Consider the following 15,326-nt stretch of genomic DNA (forward strand, 5'->3'; position numbering starts at 1 on the left):
ATTGATACAAAGGTCCAAGAAAGAATGAAGCTCCAGGCAGGTTTATTGAATCGCCGATATAGGAACCGCCATTTTGCCATTGTTAATAGGCGTACGTCGCGTTTTATGATCTAAGAGTCAGATGAGAACTAAAATTTGAGATGAGACAGCTTTTTATTTTTTCTATGGTTTTTAAAGTATCATGACCAACTAAACTGATGATGCCTAGTTGAAGGATTTTGCTTCTTTTGATATTGATGGTTCGAATGGCTGCTTATCAGGTACTTTTAGAAGAATCAAATTATGACGACAACCAATCGCAATAGAAACTGAAAGCGACATGACAGTTGCTTTAGTGAGATGAGTACCATACCTTTTCTTGTCTAAATGAAACAAACTCTTCAAAACCATTGTCAAGTCCTCTGATTAAAGCATTCCAACTTTCCCCCAGCCTTCTTTCTCAAAAATCAATCATAGCCCAACCATACCAATCAACCAAAGCTGACCCGGTCGATAAAAAAACAGTAAAATCTGACCCGGTAATAACATCTTCAAAAAGAAAAAATGGTTAGATAAAGAAAGACGTCCATTATTATCGGCATGTAACAAAACTGTGCAGTTTAGTTTTTCGCAGACAAACCTGAATTGAATTGATACCAGCATTTTTTTCCCAGACGAATCTTTTACATCATTACTTTTTTAAAAGGTTAATTGCTTTATTTGTGGCAGAAGTGTTGTTACCTTTTCGCGCACTAGTCTGTCGACATCCTCGTGGTGCTGTTCCTGTTCGTTCTTGAGTGCCACTTTGTGGTCCTTCTCCATCTGCTGCATGTAGACACTCAACTGCTCCTTCTCCCTCTCCCGCCTACTCAACTCAATCTCCATCTCCCGCTGCACTCTCACCAGGTCCGCCTGTAGGTTCTCCACCTAACACAAGTCAATGCAATTGTTCCTGCTCCCTCAGATGCTCAAATGCAAATCCAGATACAATTTGCAAAGATCTATTCACGACCTAAATAACTGGCACCTGGGCTTTGCTTCGTATTATTGTCGACATGAATGCCTGCTATAAAAGTACCATAGTTCAGGTTATGAGCAGAATATTCATCATCTCAATTTACCGACAACTGATTAGAAAGACGAAATTTAGATGTGTTATAGCAGAATCAAATTTTTTGAGCCATTATGCATCGTAACAAACATCTGTATACTGATAAGCAAAAACAATTCAAAACAACTTCAAACTGCCTGTAGATTGAGTGAAAAGGTGAATTGGTTTAATCAAATTTCAGTTTCGTGGCCAATGCTACGCAGTTGCAGAAAATAGAAAACTTGAACCAAAACAAAATACACGAGAGTTCGTATTTACCTTCACAAAAAATTTGCACTTGCTTTCGTCATACATTCACTCAAAGTGTCAATAAAACCGTACTTTCACACGAAAAAAAAAGAAAACATTAGTGCGTGAGAAAAAAAAACAAAACGGCATTTTGCAAATTTTCGAATTGAATTGATTTTGGTCAGATGTTTCAGGTTGGATTTTGTTTTGCTTTTGTGAAACTAAATTAAAATCAAATCAATATTTGGAAAATTTGGAGCCATTTAATCACTCTTTCACTGTGTCTGTGTACGTTTTTGGTTGATAGAAACTGTTTCCTCACCTTCTGCTGCAGATCAGCCTTCTCTGACTCCAGACTACTCTTGGTATTCTCCAATTTATTATTGGCCTGATTCAACTCCCACAGACTCCTCTCAAGTGCATCCTTGTCACTCTTGTAGGCTGCGATCACCTCGTTCTGTTGTCTCACTTCTCGCTCGCTGGCTGTGAGTGACGTCACTATATTAGCCTTTTCTCTCGTCAGTTCTTCTTTCTCTTTGGCCAGGATGGACAGGGATTGGCTGCTCTTTTGCAGTTCGTGTTTGGCATGCATCAGTTCTTCCGACAGGGCTGCCTTGCTGCGGGACACCTAGACAAAAAATAACACATTGAACAGTAATTTTTAGAAATACAGCATGAAACTTTTCTTTTTGAAAGAAAAATTCCACTGATAGTTCGTTTACTCCATTGTGCAAAAACTGAGTCAACCCAGGACGACAAGGCGAGAAAAAAAGGTTTTAGTCAAACACACAATTTTATATGATTTTTTTTGTAGTTAGTGGCACTGATTTTTTACTGATAATCATCAAAATTATTGTGTCGTTATATTTTTTCAATTTTTTTAAACTCAAGTCGATTCTTTACACATGTCCAAAATTTCATGTCTTTACACATGTCATGACAGACAAAAGGAATGAGCTCCACAAATCATTAAGGTGACTCACATTCTGGAGCTGTTCAAACAGATCGCTCTTCTCCCTTCTGGTCTGAGCCAGTTCTGTCTCCAGCTTCTCACAGCTGTTCTCACTCATGGCCAGCTGCTGTTCCGCACTGCTCTTCTCATTCTCAACCTCATTCTTCTCCTGCTCTGTCCTCATCAACTCATCCCTAATTGCTGTCTTCTCAAATTCTAGTTCTCCCTTTTCCATTGTGAGAGAGGTCTTGTCTGCCTCTAGGGCCATGATCACCTAAGAAGAAATATCAAATTCAATCCTTGGAACATGAACCATAAAAACATCTGTTTTTATTTTAAAAGCTCGAATCTTACAAGCGGCAAGCGTTATGAGTTTTTTCTGGGTACAAAACAAGATCGATGCAATCGTTAAAATTTGCGGGTCCACCAAGCTTATTAGAAATTGACAATAATATAGTTTGAAGGTATATCATACTATCAATTCGGCAATACCCAATTCGTCAACAACTTTTTCGTTCCATCAAATCATCTCTGTAAAAAAATCATTCCCATATACAAGTATTGCTTAGCTTGTGCTAAATTACTCGGGCATGTTACCTTGTTCAGTTCAATCTTGTCCTGTCCCAATCCCTCATTCAACACTTGCATCTTCAGCAGAGCATCCCTCAGTGCAGCCTCCTCCTTCTTCAACTTGTTGTAGCTCAACTCCCCTTCTGCTTTGGCCAGTTCAGTCCGGGAGAGAGTCTCGTTCAACTCTGCCTTCTCCTGCTGGAGCACTTCCTTCTCCAACACGTGCTTCTTCATCTCCTCAGTGACGAATGTGAGCTCCTCTCTTAGGTGTTGCATCTGGCCGTCTTGGTTGCGGATGTGTTCAGTGCTGAAACGTATCATAACTTATTAGTCTGAAGCAAGAAACTCAAATGGCCGTGGATGCCGAAACCACATATTCCTCTGTCTTGGTACTGTATTTCGATAAAGAAAAAAAAACTTCAATAATGAGTTTAGACCACTAACCAAATTCACATTGAAGTATTGCAATGATTTTAAGAAAACATCATTCGATACATGTTACTTTTCCTTCCACCATTATTTTTTTACATTGCTTCAAACAACATATTTACACAGACGGGGAGCCTCCTACTATCAGGCTAACTCTTGGCTAATAAACTCTAACTCGTACTGAAAAATTTCTTTTAATTGGTAATGAGCTATCTTAAATGAACGTGACTATAATGATATGTAATGTCTTACCATCTGGTGATCTCCTTGGCCTTCCTCTGGGTCTCCATCTCCATGTCTGCCACACTCTCCTCCAGAGCATCCCTCTTCATCTGCAGCTGGTTCACACTATCCGTCAACTTCTCCTTCTCACCCATCAACTCTTCTCTGCTCTTCACCAACTCATCCCTACAGTAAACAAACACCTCAATAGATGATCGCGATGTCAGTGAATAACTTTATCAGAGACATCTAATCTAACAAGTGAAAACTGCAAATCGATGGTCACAAAAGTATCTTTGAATACATTGTGGGAAAAAACGCAATGCCTTTTTTAACGATCGCTCCCAAAACCGAACGATGAATAGTCTGACTACCGCAAAACGAGCTGAACTAAAAGTTTTCACGAACTGAAAAAATCCCAATTGCTAGTTTACTTCACCAGGCTTCCCTCCAACTTTCATCGCAAGGAGTGCAATTTTCATATCAGTGATTCCAGTTTTTACCGCTATTATTCAAACTCAAATTATAACTACAATAAAATAATAACAGACACCCTCAAAAACTCGGACAAAAATCGGAACTGACCTGAATCTCTCGAGTTGTCCCTTCTCGCTGGAGACAATGTCCAACTGCTTGCCCTTCCTGTCTCTGTCCCTCGAGGTCTCCTCCAACTTCTTCCTCATCTCATCTAAGTCATCCTTGAACTTACTCACCTGCCTCTCTAACTGCAGTCTCTGATTGTATTCCTCCTCAAACTGTCTCTTCATTGTCACAAATTTGTCCTCACTGTTCGTCAGTTTAGATCTGGCCTCCTGCAACACAGTCCAATATTTGATATTTACAAAAAGAGTGTGATTTTTTAAAAATAATATCTATATTCGAGACTACACAACGAGTTCAACTAGTTCGCATATCTAAGCCATGCATCAGTTTCTTGATCTTGACAGAAAATATTCGTTAGTTTCAATTTAGTTCAAGAAAATTTAATAAATTTTAGCTTCTGAACATTTTCTTCGACGGCAGAGCAACCATCGAATTTCATTCATGTTTAAATTTCCTATCAATAAGTACCTGCAGTTGCATCTGTCGTTTGCTCAGCACCACCTGGACAGCATTCAAGGTGGAGTCTGAGAGGGCGGGCGAGTGGGATCTTCCGGATCGTCCTCTGGCAGGAGACACACTTCTGTCTAGTCTCGCTCTCAGCTTCGGCAGCTCATCCGCAGTGTCGAACTCGTCGCCGAACAGGGAACTATTCAAAGACAAATAATTTATGCATCCTTGCGCCGAAAAATTAATGAAACAATTTATATTTTCAATTGAAAACTCATAGAATTGTATTCAAAAAAAACTTTAAAATCATGATCTCATTGGCATCAGATAGTTATACAAGCGTTATGCTACCTACAACACAACACGTGGGACCTGTCAAAAACGTTCCCCCTTTCGCGATTCAAAAAATTGTCTAAGAGGTCCGACGCTTCTGTTCTGAAGACCGGGATGATTTGAAACGTGAATTCTAAAAAATAATTCAAATCACTGCTTACTTGGTGGTGTTAGCATCGTTGATCACAATCTGTGCGATGTCCCTCATGCTCTGGTTCAGCACCTCATTCTGTCTTTTCATGTCCATCATCTTAGGAGAGTCATCGCCCTACAACCAAAACACAATTAAGTATGGAATCATGGACAGCACTGGATTTTAATGGTAACTTACTGACTGATGTTTCAGAGAAGGTTATAAAACGAACAGAAATATAATTAAAATTCAGCTCTTCGACTGACGGAATTTTCGCTACACATTTTTCGTTTCTTTTTGTTAATTTCCAATGAACTAGGCTGAAAAGACGCTTTTTGCATTTATTCCAAAATCTCATCAGGATTTGTAGCAACTAGGAAAAATATGTCCAATATAATAGACAGACAGCCTGAACAATAGGTAGGTGTATTTAGTACTCACATAGGTGTCGATGTATTTCTTGAGCTGTACGTTCTTCTGGTTCAGCTCCTCCTTCAGACTCTCAGCTGCAGATCCGACTTCGTTCATTCTAAATTTATATTTCAATTATAAGTTAAGTATCTAAGTTGGTAGTACTAACGTTTCCGGCCATAAAATGGGTTCCGACAATCTTTAAGATCTCAGAGGTTCAATAAAACTTCGATGTTATTAACAATATACATTCACAGCTCTTCTGAACGTAGATTACCTCATACCCAGGATAAACGCAGATTGCGGTAACTAACATTATAATTCGTTTTAAAAAAATGAAGTCCATTTATTCGCAAAAGAAAAGACCAACATTAGATCTGTTTGACTTTCCGAAGAGAACAAATGTTTTACCTCTATTTTAATACCCGCATGTCATTTTTTGTTTATGTTTTTTCTAGGGCTACGAAAGTTTGCCATTCAATTAATTACTACTATTTTTCCTAATCAACTAACCACAATGGAATTGCCTGAAAACAATTTATTATTAATACTTTATCAACCAATTAGTTCTAAAATGTGTGGCCTTGTGGGGTGGGGTGGGGTGTGCGTACTTGTGGTTGAGGTGGTTCCTCTCCAGGTCCCACTGACTGCTCAACTCCTGCTGCTGTCTCGCCTTCTCCCTCAACTGGTCCTCCAGTACCTGCTTGTCCCTCCCCAGTCTCTCCATCTCCATCGCCATGTTGCTCTCTTCGTGCTTCAGATTAGAGGTCAGGTTCATGCACGCCGATTGCACATTGCGAGCTGCCTTCGAGATCTCACCACGCACTGCCGTCATGTCCCTGGAAAAGTACCAAGACTTAAGAACAGTGCAACAAACTGAGAAATAAGTTCAGTCTGAAAGAAGTTTATTGAGAATCCTGTTATATTCTAGAAAAATTTCTTTGACAATCTGTATAATTGCACCATTTTTTTTCCAATAGGCCGCAAGCTTTGCTTTGAGAACATTTCTGACGTAATTCGGATATTCATAACTTTTTCTTAGCAATCCAAACAACAGCTCGAGCAATTCGAGCATTACTTTCAACAATCCGGCTGCTTTCAATGCCGCTTTCATATTTATTGTTTGTGAATTGAAGTCGAAATGAATTATAACCGATTTAGAACTTCGATATTTTGCTTAGTAGTTGTGCACATCGGCTTACTTTTCGGTGGAGCTCTTCAGTTCCGAGAATGACCTCCTGAATGCGACCACTGCTCGCCACAGAGTCAGCAGACGGGCATGCTCATTGGAGAAGTACTCGTTGAACGCCTAAACAACACATGTCACTCTTTCAACCTGCAATTTTATATCCTCCGAAGCATCGCTTTACAGTTGGTGATCTTCAAGTTAGGCCTGAATTATATGACCGAACAACTTCATTTAGTTCTTGTTCTACCGTCTAATTGAGCTCCATTTGACCATTAATGACCACTTTGGTCCATTTCCGCATTACGTAACAAGGTGACGTATTTCGGCATTGGTGACGTAATAATAATAATATAAGGTGTTGGTTTAAGTAATGTGTGGTGAAGCATGACTACTGACCCTCTCCTCGTCCCTCCACTCGGACTCCATGTTCTCCAGTTCGGCCTTCTGTCTCTGCCACTCACTGCTCATCTTCTCAATGTCCCTCTGCAGCTGTCCATTCACTGTGGTCGCCTCCTTCAGCTGGTCAGACAGCAGAGTGTTCATCTGGTTCAGACTCAGAGACCTACAACGCCCAAAAAACCACATCACAAACTTACACACAGAGGAGCCAAATAAGGTTCACAAAAAGAACAGAAAGGACTAAATAGGAAAAGTAGGTGTTCAAAAGACAAAAGATCTCAAGTCGCTAAATATCGGATATTATTGAATAGGTAGCAAGAAAAATAAACTTCCCACCACTTTCATCTAGAGCCACAGCCCAAAAATTAAGCAACAATAGACATGGGAGGTTGATTTAAATTACATTACACCTCCGCCTACAACCTTTCAATTATCTACAGAAAAACGTCCAAAAAAGCTGATTTTTCAATTTGAAGGGGTAGTGGAAATTTAAACAATTCTCTTTGATGTTAATGAGCTTTTCAAAATAGCTAAGCAAGTTGTTTGATCGATTTTGTAGATCAATGATTTTTTTATTGTCTATCAATTTATTTGTGACCTGGGAATAAAAACTTCCTTTTTTTCAAAACCGACACGCCTATGGCAAAATGATAAAACAATTGAACGGTCAAAATTGCTCTATATTGCAACTGTTCGATTCAATTTATGGCAGCAGAAAAGAAACCATTTTAAAAATACACCTATTTCCTCAAAAAAAAAATATTTCCCCAGCTGTGCGTACGTTGCGAAAAAATTATGGATCAATTTCGTACACTGCTGCTTTTCTATATAAAATCATATTTTGAGTTGCTTTGATTAATTATTAATTGAATAGCATATTATATTTGAGTCATCCAAGGATACTGAAAAATAGAAGTTACAGATGTTTAATAAATACACGCAGAACTAATGCGACACAGCAAAATGCAAGGCGCCATTAAAATTATTGACAAAGAAGAGGCGATTAAGACGGTAGAAAGATAACAGAATTCAAGCCTCAGAGGTACAGCTACGCTTTAAAACTATTTATCAAAAAAGATCAGATGGCGGCGTGATACTGAATCAATTTTGTCAAATGATGATAAGTTGAATTGAAAACTTGAGCAATTGAGTTGCACCTTGTTAATGTGCCTTAAAACCTAGATGTTGAAATCTTTTAGGAATCAAATCACGGTTAAAAAGTCTTTAATATAATCTGTCTGGAATGTGGTGAAATAAAAAACGACTATCCTTAGAAATGGTCCACGGCCTTTGATAAATCCACTGCGATTTGAAGTATTAATATGATACCACACTTGGCCTCATATGAGAATTTTGGTGGCATATAAACAAGCCGAAGTATTAACCAGCCGAAAATAATGTAACAGTTACGAAAGTTATACAAATTCATTCACATGAAGTAACTTTTCGGTTCGGCTAGCTAATATACTCCGCGCATTTTCGGTTGGTGTATACTTCGGCTGGTTTATTTATTCTCGAGATTTTTTGAGGCGGCAAAAACAGAGCGAAAAAAAAACGTTTTAGATTTATTTGGCTATTTGGAGAGTTGATTGAACAAGAATAGAAGTCACACACACCTCTGCTGCTCCTCCTCGAGTTTAATGAGCGCACTCTCCAGATCTAAGTTGTGGTCATGTTCGGCCCTTCTCAACTTGTTCTCCGCGTCCTCAACTCTGGTCGACAGCTGGTCCTGCACCGACTGCAACTCCACCCTAGTCTGGTCACTCTCCCTCGCTCGCTCGTTCAACATCGTCTCTAATTCCCCACATTTCTTCTTGTATTGCAGCAACTGAAAAAAAAAGAAACAAATTAAAGGGTGGAGTTAAATTAAATGCAAACAAACCGTAAGAGTCGAATGAAGGATACTAGAATGAGAAAAAAAAATCTTTCAAAAGTAGTCGGTTTATACTTGAGCCGAGCCTAATTATTGTTGGAAATGGAGAGGAACTTTGTATTCGAATGTGTTTGAATTTTTTTCCACGCAAAATCAGATACCACACATAATTATCAATGGGCCGAGTGATATATAATATTAAAGCCCTTTCAAGTGTGATACAATCGACATTTTTCAAAAAGTTGCGTCAGATAGAGAAAGAGGTTTGAAATTTTTGACTTTTAGTCTTAAATTCGAGGAAAAATAGAGCATGCTTACAATATCAAAACATTTTATGCTATTTATGCTTAACTTAAGCCGTGAAAATTTAGTTTTACTCAAGTTTTCCGCAAAAAAAAAATTGAAAAAATGAACTTTTTTTTAAATAATTTGTTTTGTTTTTCTAGTCATTTTACACTGTTGTCCAATTTGCCCATTTTACTACGAATGGCGAATATGGCCTTATTTATTTTGGGATTGTTCATATTGGGAAGTACATGCAGTAATTAAGAAAAGAATTTTAAAACGCCACCTTTGCGCTAGTTTGGTGATCAAATGCCTTCATCAGCTTAGACAATTTTTTTTTCTGAAAACAGCGCCATATATTTTTTCTCTCATTATGCACAGAAAAAAAAAACTGAAAATACTGCAAGATCAAAAGGAATGAATGTTCACCTTCTGTTGCAGTTTCTTCACGATCTCCGTTTGTTTGCTCTGACCCTCCTGGTAAGCGGCTAGTTTACTCTTGTAACTGTCATTCTGCTCCTCCAGCTTCCGCCTAAGCTCCGTGTTCTGCATCATCAGGCCCTGCATGCTACTCGCACCCAGACCCCCTCCTGATTCCGAATCATAGTCCATGTTTGATACTCTCTATACCCTGCAGCTCCTCAAGATTCGATATGATGATGATGGTTAAGTTTGATGCGTATGATGTGCAAATAGATATGTACTATTCCAATTGAGATCCAGTTCAACTCTGCTTCGACAGTTCTGATAGGATGATGAATTACCCAATGAGTGATGAGATTGATGAATCGTGAATGAGGTTTTTCGGCAAGATGTCCAAATGGGTTGGATCTTGGCTTGTTTTGTTTTGCTTCTAAGGACTGTTTTTGGGTTGGTTTCCTGGTGTGATAGATTGAATTGGGCTAGGGAAGGGAGACACTCTTAAGCCTTCCAATGATCTCTATAAACTATCTGAAACAAAACTGTAGGTAAAAAATCATTTGAAAAAAGCTTACACTCAAAGGTTATTTAAATGTGGCAAGAAATGAGAAATCAAACGTTGTCGTCTAATTCTCGCCTCATCCTTCCCATTTGCCGCAATAGGTGAAAGCAAAAACGAGAAAAATAAACGTAATTGGTCTTTGAAATCAATAAAAGATTTATACTGTTGAAAAAAACGATTAAATAAAAAAATTTTATTTTATGAACACTCGAAAAAAAATAATATAAATAGCAGGTAAGATGCAAAACATCTATCGAAAGTCAGTTCAAACCGCAATTTTCATAACGGTCATTTTGAAATCAATTTCTACCGCAAACAGCGAAGAAGATCGTGTAAAAAATGAGTCATATAGTAACTTGGAGAGAGCAGACGGAATGATGAGATCTAACCAGCGTAATATGTTTTATATCAGCAAAACTTAAGCTGAGGAAAAGGTGGAAAACGCTTTTTAAACAGACTGCCAGCAACACTGCAAGCAACATTGAAAAATTTCTGCAAGGAGAAAATTTATTCCTTAGTTGTACGAGAATAAACCAATAATTCAATTGGATATTTATGGATAAATATTTGATAACAGCTACAATACAAAACATCTAATCAAAAGCTCCGGCTTTCCCAATTCAAAAAAACACAAAAAGATCGATAAGTACACAGGTAATCAGCAAATTTTGAGCGAATGGTTACAAAATTAGCAAAGCCAAACAAAGATTAGTACCAATTTTGGTCGCTATATACAAGAGCAAAGCCAAAAAGGTACTCCTTCTATTTAAAATTGATTCAAATGTATAAGTTCACCAAAATTTCTGGTCAAAAATAGAAAAAGTAAAAAGAATTATTTGCTCCAATTAAATATATATGACTTTTTTGCGGCAATCAGACAATGAGACGCCACTAAAACCACAGTTAATGAAAATTGAAAGCCTCTAAGATGGTGAAAACAAACGTTGTGCAAAAGACTGGTATTAAGTATTGATCAGAAATGTCAACTTAATCGGCAAATGCATCAAAAACAAGTCCAATCGATTGGATTGCAATTGATGGCTAAAATATTCACCTGACTCTTTTCCAAATTTTAGATAAAAAATTCAGTTTCGAAACAAAAGGTCAAGTATCATCATTTGCTTACCAGCAACTCAAATCTAAAAACTTCCTGCTTTTAAAATTACACAACAGCAGATTAGTAGCTGAATATAATTTGAACAAGGAAAAGTCAATCAAAGCATCAGAAATGACATCTGTCAATTGCTGGAATCGGCTCCACTAAGATGCCAGACAACAACAAGAGAACTCGATTATGTCCAGGTAGTGTAGAATGTTCTGACAAAAGTAATCAAAGCAAAGCAAAACGAAAATAATCGCTAAATTCTGGTAGGGAGGATTGAAATATTCTTTCGAGACGTGCTTAAAATTGAGACGTGTTTTCTGGTAGGGAGGATTGAAATATTCTTTCGAGACGAGCTTAAAATTGAAAAAAAAACGACCAAAACAGTTTTTGGGGAGAAAAACAAATTCTAAAAAAAAGACAAATTTCAATTCATCTTTTTATTGTAACCGCTATCAGATTTCCATGATGAAAAACGAATCAAAAAGACAATGCAAAAATAATTTAGATAAGTCAAAAACAGAATAGTTAGGATAGAAAACCTGTTAACGGAAAAACAAATTTGATATCAAGGTTCTCAGGAAGCCAAAGCTTGTATGCCAATGTTTTTCAATACTGAAAAGTTCAAGGCACAATTACGTACCCACTAAAAAACTAGCTTCAAAAATGCTAGAGGTATAAGCTTCTCAGCCAAGCTTATACTGCGAAAAACTAGAACAGTAAAAAAAATCATTCAATACAGGGTAAAACTAGGTCACGTTTTTTCCTTAATTGCTTTGGAAAATCCAGTGGGAGAAATCCTCAAGATAATTTGCTTACCTTTTTTAATTCAGCAAAAACTCCACGAGTAAGCTCAAACTACCCCTATTTGGATGGTAACCGCACGCTTCGAAGACAAGTATTTAAAATACTCTCAATAGAAAACACAGAAGATCTGCCAGTGTTCAAATCAATGTATAAAAATAGTTGGTATACCATGCAAAAAGATTCGCAAACAAAATTGAAGCATTCTTGTTTAAAACTTAGATGTTTTTCATGATAAAAAAACAAAAAGCACCAAAACCACATGTAATATTAAAACACGTGCTCTCAGCAGCAGGTTCAAAAGTTATATTTGTATTTTTAAACCGGCTAGTTATTACAAATGGCTAGTTGCTATAACCACACAGTAGCTAAAAGCAAAAGGCCCGAGCTTTACTGTATTAAAGAAACCAAAAGCATTTGTTAGCTGAAAACTCGTCTTTTTGAAGATGGTTCATGTATGAAAAAGCGATAAGATTGTTATTACACCAAATTTTACACGGTGCTTGATTTAATGGTGCTTTTCGCGAGGCACGTTCATTTTTTCACGGATCGAAAGTCGTCAACTTTACTTCGTTCAATGCAGAACTTTGAGACTGAAAGTACTCTTTTTCTATTCTGCTTTACTAATGAGAACTGGCGCAGCAAATCATGCGTGATGATTTACCGCCTGCTGTGAATGGTATAAGCAATCTACAACAATTAAAACCCTCTCAATTTTGGCATGAAGTTAAATATTTTTAACATTTTAACAACATATACAGCTGGTATTTACAATCGGCCTTTCTAACATCAAAATTCGAGACGTCTCGGTGACATTCAAGACGCAGTTGTCACAGTCATGCGGTACAGCATACCCATTGATCACACAACTTCTCGACATGAAAGCTGATAAATTAATAGACGGAAACCGACCATTAAATGTGATATAATAAAACTAGTAGAGCCATTTCTGTCGCTAAAATTTTTCAAGGGTTTCCGAAAGTTGTGGAAGAAGCAAGTATCACAGAAGGGTTGACCAGCAAATTTTAGCTTGCATAACAAAAAAATAGATGGCTAAAATAGCATCATGGTATAAACTATAGAGGGCCGTTAAAATGATTCGGTCATAAAAATCATCAAATTGCAAAACCAAAAAAAACGTGCTCCAGCCAGCGTGGTCAAAATACTGCACATCGTCAAATTTTAATTTTGATAAGCGAATACTTATAGCCTTAAAAACATCCTGGAATTTAATATCCAGGGGCGGATTTAGAAGGCGGTCAAACGCCCCCCCCCCCCCCCCCCCTCTCCAGGGATTCGACCCCCTGCCGCCCTAAAGGGATCCATTTTTGGCTGACTGACCTTAAAATTTGTCTGCCCCAATCTATACTAATTTTGAGGGGGGAGCGCTTGTAAACTTTTTGAAAGTTTTGCTTGTATAACACACTCTTTATCCATTGTCTATGTGTAACAGCTCTGCTCGGAGTAAGAAAAAGTCCTGAATCCCCCGATTGCCGTAAACGAGTCCGTTTGAACTTGACTTGAAAACTATAAGAAATAATAACTATAAAAACTATACGTTGGAAGGAACTTTGTATTCGTGTGTGTTTTAGCGTTTTTCTTTTTTCCAAGCAAAATTAAGTACCACAAAAATTGTCCGAAGGGGCGCAGTATTTGGAACAACCGGTTAAAAAATTTGATTTTTGGTCTAGCGAATTAAGCAAGTGAGCAGGTCTATAATAAGGAAATAAGACGTAAAAATTCAGTTTTACATCAGTGTTATCAGTTTTTCAAGTTTCTTTCAGCGACTTCTTGACAAATAAAAAATCCTAGCAAAAAACCTACTAAAAATCTAAACATAAGCGGACAAATCATAGACCGACAATTTTATTTGAAACAAAGTCTCCCGTTTGAAAAACAACATATCTTGCTCAGATTCGAACCCAGGACCTCTGTACTCATAACTTGCAGGCTAAGTAGGCCAGAGACGCTACAAAAATTGACTTCATTAAGAACCAAGGTACTACCCGAAGATGAGTATTGTGAACACAGTTGTTTATGGGGGTAGAGGAAGTCTAGTACTCGGTTGCAATAGCCTTTCAAATCGCATAGGTAAAAAAGCAAAATCGATTTTTCAAAACTATGTTAGCAGACGAGAAAATAGGTTACGATAATAAGTTAACACAAAAAACTTCACTCATTGATTTTCAATGAGTACGTGCAAAATTCACAAAAAAACTACGAGGATCTCGACTTTTTTTTAGCGCCGAAGCTTGGTTAAAAAACTGCGGATTAAAACTAGCACACATAGGGGAAGCGGAGCTTCGAATCATGTGCGATACAAAAATGAATGACTATGACTACCAGCAAATGAAAAAACAAATCAACAACTGAAAAAAAATTGTCAAAAAAGTTATAAAAATTGCAAAAAAAAGGACAATAAATTCCTGAACAAAATTACCTGCACTAGTAGAAACTTTACGAAGAGCTTTAATCTGAAATCGAGATTTGACATCACAAGCATGGGTCCTACACTCGTTGAGTTTTTAAAGAAAATAACTACAATTTTTTAATGAACACAATGAAAAAAATCTGAAAAATGAACCTGAAAAAAATCTAGAAAAAATTTCTGAAAAATTAAGTTGAAAAATTATTTTAAAAATAACTCCCGAAAAATTGGAACGAATACAGCTACAAAAACTTCGTGGTTGTTTAGGAAGAACGTCATAAACAGCTTTAAAAAGAATCAATTCAATTACCGAGCGGCAACGTAAAAAAAATTTCAAAAAGTTTTAAAAGTTTGAAACACATAATCTTGTGTGAATATAATTACCCTCAAAATTATGCAATATAAGTTGACTGAGCTCATATGACATGAACTGAAACTGATTAAATATTCAAAAAAGAAACGAAAAAAGCATAAAATTACCTAAAATCAGACTTAGTTATTTTACAAATTACTGAACTTTCAGTTATGGTCAAAAAAATAATCAAGTTGGAACAAAACACTGTCTCTAGAAAATAAGCCAATAAAACCCTAGCAGAAAAAAAATTGCGTTTAAAAAACGGAATATGAACCGACAGAAACTAGGACGAAAATCACAAGCCCGAAAATGATTTTTGAAAACATAATTACAACCTGAAACGGGCTTTACCTAACTACTACTTAAAGGATGGCTGTTTTATTTGAATGTTCAAGGAATTGAGCAGGTCAGAAGTGATATTTTTCATTCCTACTAAGTTGAACATTCTGTGAACAAATTTATTGACGGGAAAAAGTAGTTTCAAATCCCCT

At 37.1% G+C, this 15,326-nt stretch overlaps 1 protein-coding gene across 1 annotated transcript in view; it reads right to left on the reverse strand.

The window, feature by feature from the left end:
* The window catches only part of LOC134846494 (rootletin-like), a 30,894-nt gene extending 18,641 nt beyond the window's left edge, over positions 1 to 12,253 (reverse strand). Inside the window, exons 1-15 of the mRNA XM_063863869.1 lie at positions 12,068 to 12,253; positions 9,594 to 10,115; positions 8,623 to 8,834; positions 7,004 to 7,169; positions 6,621 to 6,727; positions 6,030 to 6,257; positions 5,449 to 5,536; positions 5,036 to 5,142; positions 4,563 to 4,740; positions 4,077 to 4,303; positions 3,522 to 3,677; positions 2,868 to 3,147; positions 2,302 to 2,544; positions 1,641 to 1,946; positions 721 to 906 (exon numbers count right to left, since the gene is read on the reverse strand). Coding sequence (XP_063719939.1) covers positions 721 to 906; positions 1,641 to 1,946; positions 2,302 to 2,544; positions 2,868 to 3,147; positions 3,522 to 3,677; positions 4,077 to 4,303; positions 4,563 to 4,740; positions 5,036 to 5,142; positions 5,449 to 5,536; positions 6,030 to 6,257; positions 6,621 to 6,727; positions 7,004 to 7,169; positions 8,623 to 8,834; positions 9,594 to 9,776 — 2,667 coding nt within the window. The 5' untranslated portion in view covers positions 9,777 to 10,115; positions 12,068 to 12,253. The remainder of the gene's footprint in view (positions 1 to 720; positions 907 to 1,640; positions 1,947 to 2,301; positions 2,545 to 2,867; positions 3,148 to 3,521; positions 3,678 to 4,076; positions 4,304 to 4,562; positions 4,741 to 5,035; positions 5,143 to 5,448; positions 5,537 to 6,029; positions 6,258 to 6,620; positions 6,728 to 7,003; positions 7,170 to 8,622; positions 8,835 to 9,593; positions 10,116 to 12,067) is intronic.
* Positions 12,254 to 15,326: the final 3,073 nt, after the last annotated feature.

The sequence above is a fragment of the Symsagittifera roscoffensis genome, chromosome 5, assembly GCF_963678635.1.
Source record: "Symsagittifera roscoffensis chromosome 5, txSymRosc1.1, whole genome shotgun sequence".
In the NCBI taxonomy this organism is placed as follows: Eukaryota; Metazoa; Xenacoelomorpha; order Acoela; family Convolutidae; genus Symsagittifera; species Symsagittifera roscoffensis.